The sequence below is a fragment of the Apaloderma vittatum genome, unplaced genomic scaffold (genome assembly GCF_000703405.1).
Source record: "Apaloderma vittatum isolate BGI_N311 unplaced genomic scaffold, ASM70340v1 scaffold6206, whole genome shotgun sequence".
Taxonomy (NCBI): domain Eukaryota; kingdom Metazoa; phylum Chordata; class Aves; order Trogoniformes; family Trogonidae; genus Apaloderma; species Apaloderma vittatum.
Genome location: NW_009719876.1, coordinates 1 through 5,921, shown reverse-complemented (window position 1 = coordinate 5,921; position 5,921 = coordinate 1). Strand labels below are relative to the sequence as shown.

The 5,921-nt window shown below is 50.5% G+C and overlaps 1 protein-coding gene across 1 annotated transcript; it reads right to left on the bottom strand.

Moving 5' to 3' along the window:
• Positions 1 to 1,133: 1,133 nt before the first annotated feature.
• LOC104268608 (T-cell surface glycoprotein CD8 alpha chain-like) lies at positions 1,134 to 3,402 on the bottom strand (the record flags this gene model as incomplete). Its single annotated transcript, XM_009870807.1, has 3 exons — positions 3,357 to 3,402; positions 2,441 to 2,809; positions 1,134 to 1,247 (listed from the first exon to the last, which is right to left on the bottom strand). Coding segments are annotated over exons 1-3 (529 nt in total), but the record flags the coding sequence as incomplete, so codon positions are not given.
• Between the last annotated feature and the right edge of the window lie 2,519 nt (positions 3,403 to 5,921).

The window sequence follows — 5,921 nt, the reverse complement described above, 5'->3', positions numbered from 1 at the left end:
GCATCACTGCTTTAAGTGTAGCCCTCTCTGAGCCAGTGTCATTAGGTTGTTTGGTTGGTTCTGGCACAATCTGCTATAACGGGAAACATGGCATTTGAATGTGCTAGCCCTGTTCTCATAGAATCAGAGAATCATCGAATCATAGAATAGTTTCAACTGGAAGAGACCTTGAAGATCACTGAGTCCAGCCTTTGTCCCAGCCCTATCAACCTACTAAACTATGTCCCCCAATGCCACATCTATTTGTCTCTTAAACACTTCCAGGGAATGTGACTCAACCAGCTCCCTGGGCAGCCTGTTCCAATGGCTGACAACCCTTTCAGTAAAGAAATTCTTCCTAATATCTAAGCTGAACCTCCCCTGGTGCAATTTAAATCCATTTCCCCTCGTCCTGTCGCTCTCCACTAGGGAGAACAGACCAACCCCTTCCTCACTACAACCTCCCTTCAGGTAGAGCTCCCTTGTGGTAGTTGTAGAGAACAACGAGGTCTCCCATCAATCGCCTCTTCTCTAGGCTAAACAGCCCCAGGTCCCTCAGCCTTTCCTCAAACGACTTGTGTTCTAAGCCCTTTTCCCAGCTTGGCAGCCACCTCTGTACCCTCTCCAGCACCTCGATGTCCCTCTTGTAGTGAGGGGCCCAAAACTGGACACAGCACTCAAGGTGGGGCCTCACCAAAGCTGAGCAGAGGGGCATGATCATATCCCTGCTCCTGCTCACTGATACGGGCCAGGATGCCCTTGGCCTTCTTGGCCACCTGGACACTCTGCTGGCTCATGTTCAGCCGACCATCTATTAAGAGCCCTAGGTCCCTAATACACCACCTTAAGTGGTGTAAAATAGCAAATAATGGTGTGAAATAGCAAACAGTGCTCGATTGACTAAATTATCTTTATTTCTAATCTGGTTCTGTTACTCGTAGTATAGAAAACGATAACTATTTCTGAGGCTAAGCTTGATGGTTAGGAAAGCAGGGACATTGATTTTTTGACAGCGGTCCTTCTCTTGGTCTGACTGTGTCCTGGCTGTCTGATGCCTATGTAAAGGGGACAGCTAGAAGATCCATTCCCCTGAGGGACAGGGCTGCGGTTTTGGGCAAGAGGACTATCTAGAGGGGGGTAGGGCTGAGTCTTACCTTGACACAGCATGACAGTGGCTGCCTGGGCAAGGAGGAGCAGGAGGCAGGCGCCCACCAAGGGAACCCAGAGGATGTCACAGAAGATTCTCAGCTCTTTCTCCTTGCTGGTGTCTGCAGGAAAGGAGGAGAGAAAGGTCCACCGAGTGCTCACAGCTGGTGTTATGTCCAGGTTTGGTGGAGACAACGATCCTGCCTGGAGTTCAGCAAGGAGGAGGCCGTTGTTGAAGCAGAGGGCTTCCTCTGGCCAACCAGCAAGCTCTGCAAGTGCAGTTTTATGACTGCTGCTCTCAGAATTTTCGTGGGGGATTAGAGGGAGGACACGTAGCCAAAACATTTCTCGTATCCCCTGCTGAGTCTAAAACCAGCATATGACACCACCCTCCACCTCTTCCTGGTGTGTCCAGACATGAGGCATGCTTGTGATTTTACATCATAATTCGCCGTTCCTACATGGGATGAGAAACTAGAATTTAATCCTTCCAGCTACATGTAACCAGTTATCCAACCCTGATAAAGCTCTAAGGATTTTTCCTCCTCCCCTATCCCAAAATGCCGGCAGGATTCCTATTGGTCTCAGTGGAGCAGAGCCCGGCTCTTCCCCTCTCCCTCCCTGCATCTGGGTTACCTGGATGTGAGGTCTTCAGGCAGGGGTCCTTCTTGGTGAGGCCACGCTGGGTGGTGGGTGCTGGTGTGGTAGTGACTATAAATGAAAATGAATGAACACAACATATATGGAAGTAGAGTAAAAGATCTCTCCTGCCCTTCTGCTCTCCCACCCCTGCCAGGGCGTGGCTGTTCGTGTGGCCAGGGTAGGGCTCAGGGCAGGGGGGCCTTCACAGCACTTCACAGAGCCCATTTTGGATGGTGACTCTCCCAGGGAAGGTCTCTCAAGACCCAATAAGGAGCTGTAGGTTCCTGCTCTCTGCTGCCATCCTCAGAAATCCTGAGTACCCTGATGTTGGTAGGACTTTTGGGACCTGTGTGAGTGATGACGGCAGGTCTGTTGGTGGACTTGCTTTAGTCTTATCCCTTCAGAGTCCTGAATGAGATGGAGACGTGGGTCTGGGGAGGTGATGTTGCATCTGCCTGATTGCTGTTGCCTTTGGACAGGAGTGATACCACGAGAGGAGACGGCAAGCAGAGAGCTGCTGTCAGGAGGACCCATGAGTTGGTCACAAGAGATCGTGGGCAAGCAAGGAAGAAAATACATTTTTTGTGCAAGGCAACTGAATAAAAAATGTATGGGCGGGATGTGCTGGGCATTTTGGCAGAGCTAAGTGAGATTGGGTGGAGGTGTTGCTGACCTGGACAGAAGACAGGCTGGCCATGGCTGAAGTACAGCATTTGTTTGCTGTTCACGATGCAGAAATAGTTCCCCTCGTCCTGCGATGTGAAAGACTTCACAGTCAGCTGGTAGGTCCTCCCCACTTTCCTTGCCTCGAAGCGTGCTGATGTCTGCTTATTCCCCTCAAAGATGGTCCAAGATGTGGAATAGATGTAGACAATGAAGTGATTGGTCCCAAAATTGTCCTGGTGGACCCAGAACACGCCACTGTGCTCCTTGAAAGTCACACATTCCAGCTCCAACTGCTGTCCCAGCTGGGCATGTTTTGTGCTGTTGTCACGAAACCTGGCTATCACATCGTCCCTCTGGCCATGGATCCCAGGGCAGCCTGTGGGTGAGAAATTCCGTGGGAACTGCTCGGGAAGAGCCATGTCCCATCTGGTCAAACCTCCTTCCCTGTCCATGGGATGCAAGATCAAATCCAATGGTAGGACTTGAAGGTTTTCCTGGAGTCCTTGCTGGGACTGTGCAAGAAGGGTGCTCAGCAATCAGCCAGCTGGGCTTTCTCTGCCCTTCTGAAAAGCTGTTCAGCTGCCTTCTCAGGGACATTACCAATTCCCAGCTTATCTCAGTTGACTCCCTGAAAACACTGACAACTAAAGCCCCTTTGTTCCCCTTCCTCCTCTTCTTCAGAATCTTTTCTATAACTGGGCTCCCTTCCCGGTGCGCGTGATCCTGCAGCCACCCCTGCGGCTGCCCTACGCTGGCTGAGGCGAAGCCACCTTTACCCCCAAAATTACTGAGCAAACCTCAAAGTCAGCCTTTGGGGTTTGCTTTTAATTTTCCCTTTATTTAACCCAGTTTCTTGGCTTCAGTGGGAGAGTTTTACTTGCCAAGCCCAGTGAAGGTGATGCACAATCCTGGTCCATACTCACAGAGCCCCAGAGCGAGCAGAAGGAGCAGCGCAGGAGACCCGGCCATCTTCTCCGAGGGGTGGCCGTCCTTGGAGCTGGTGCGGCGGAGCTGAGCTGATCTTTCTCGCTTGACTTGGGAGGCTGTGTCGCTCTTTGGAGAGGATGTGATGTCATCAGGACCTTCTTGGGTAAAGACACAATGTTCAGCATGAACTGACAAATGAGCTGAAAAAAAGACTTTTCCAGAAACTGAGTTCTTGTCCAGAACTTGGGCTCATTTATCGTTATCTGTTCTCAGTGGTGCCTCAGGGGTTTTCCTCGATGACTTCCCTGGCGATCCAGCCTGGCGATGCTCGTGCCTGAGGTAGGACCAGGCAGCGCAGCCTGCTGTCTGCCAGCCCCCTGGGGGTTCTCAGCAGCTCCAGCTCCTCAGAAATCACAGACATGCTTCATGCCTTGACTGTCCTTTCTATATTGATTTTCTTGGTGGTGGTGCTTGCACACGTTCAAGGGGTCTTGCACAGATGGCACATCCAGAGCACACCGTATTTTCTTTTCCCAGCACGGTAGACATGGGTGTTTCATGGGATATACCCATATGTTTTATTAGTCTCCAAGCACACGTGTTGCTGACATGCAGCTGGGTTCTTCAGGTGCTCAGTGGTTCTCTTTGCAATTCTTCTTGCCATTGCTCTGCAAAAGCTGCTTTGTGCAAGGCAGAGGGACGTGATCTGAAACCCACTGAGAAAGCCTCATGCCTCAGGGCTATGCTTTTTCTTTTGTTGTTTTGTTTTAACCTCTTGTGGTTTTCTTCTCCAACCACAGGCCTTTCCGCCCTGCCAAAGAAGATCTTGCATGCTTGAACAGAGAGGGGCCTTGCTGCTGCCTCCAGGTGACCACTTGCACTTGGGGTTGGGTGGCACTTCCTGAAGCTTTGCATGTACAACAGCAGCAGTTTCACCAGACTGTGAGGCTGGTGTTTTATTTGTTTATTTGCTTGGCCCTTCTTGGCTTTTTTTGTACAAAGTGTTTTCCTATTCCTCTTTTGAAAGGAAAGCCCCCTTCTCCTGGGTATGTCAGAAGCCGGGTGCTGCTGACTTGGATGCCACTGCTGTTGTTGCTGACTCGTGGATGATATATGGAAAATGGTTTAGGATCTGAGTTTATTGCACTGGTCATCAAAGCATGTAGGTGAGAGAGGAAATTTGCTGTAGGGCCTGCTGAGATGTGTGAATTTGATACTTGACATGTGGAAGTGATACCTTGAGACTGTGAAATTGTAATGCCTAGCTTAACTGGAGTAGAGTTTGGAAAGTACAGTAGAGTTTGTCTCCGAGAGTGAAAAGGTGGTAAAAATCTTCAGGGCTCATTGAAAGAGCTTTAAAGTAGATCGGAAGGGGGAGGGGATGTAACTGGGCCTGCTAGAGATAAGCCTGCGGGAAGCATGCCAGGGTTTGTAGGCTGGGGTGGTAGTGAGGACACTCCTTCTGCCATCTCAGTGGATGTAGGGGCTGGGGATCCATGGGTCGGCAGCAATGCAAGGTTTATTGATGGATTAGAAACCATGGAAACTCCTGAGAAGGGTCAGGTAGGAATGAGGGCTTCTACAAACAAAAAGGTTCAGTTGTATCCTGGGAATCTACTGCCTTGAGTTTGAAGACAGAGACTGGGAGCAGAACGATATCCCTGCAAAGCATGAAGGTTGGTGACCTTCTGCCCCACCTAGATGGACATAAGTCTGTGGGACTGGCTGGAATTCACTCAAGGGTTCTGAGAGATCTGGACAGAGGTGCTCACCAAGCCACTTCCCATCATTTATCAGCAGTCCTGCCTGAACAGGGAAGTCCCATCAGATTGGAAGTTGGCCAGTTTGGCACCCATCTCCGAGAAAGACCAGAAGGAGGGTCCAGAAATCTACAGGCTTGTGTGTTTGACTTTGGTGCTGGGGCAGCTGATGGAGCAGATCATGCTGAGCTGCATCCCGCAGTACATGGAGGTCAGCCAGATGGTCAGGCCCAGTCAGCAGGGGCTTGTGAAAGGCACTGACAGCCCTGATCTCCCTCTGCCACAAGGTCGCCTGCTTAGTGGATGAGGGAATGGCTGTGGATGTTGTTTACCTGGACTTTGGTAAAGCTGTTTGCAGCGTTTCCCACAGTGTTCCGCTGGAGAAACTGGCTGCTCCTGGCTTGGGTGGGCACACGCTTTGCTGGGTAAAAACTGTCTGGAGAGCTGAGCCCAGAGAGTTGTGACAGGAGTTAAATCGAGTTGGTGTTTGGTCAGGAGTGGTGTTGCCCAGGGCTCAGTGCTGGGGCCAGTCCTCCGTTAACATTTTTAATCTTTATCAACAACCTGGATGTAGGGATCGAGTGCACCCCTATTAAGTTTACAGAGGACACCAAGCTGGGTGGGCGTGTTGATCTGCTTCCGGGTAGGGAGAATCTGCAGAGGGATCTAGAGAAGCCTGTCCAATGGGCTAGGGCCATGTAGTAATTGCTCTTCTCAACCGAACTTCTAAATCTGCAGGAGCTTACTAACATTTGTTAGTAAGTTCAGTTTAATGGCATTTGTGTGTTAACTGAGCACCCC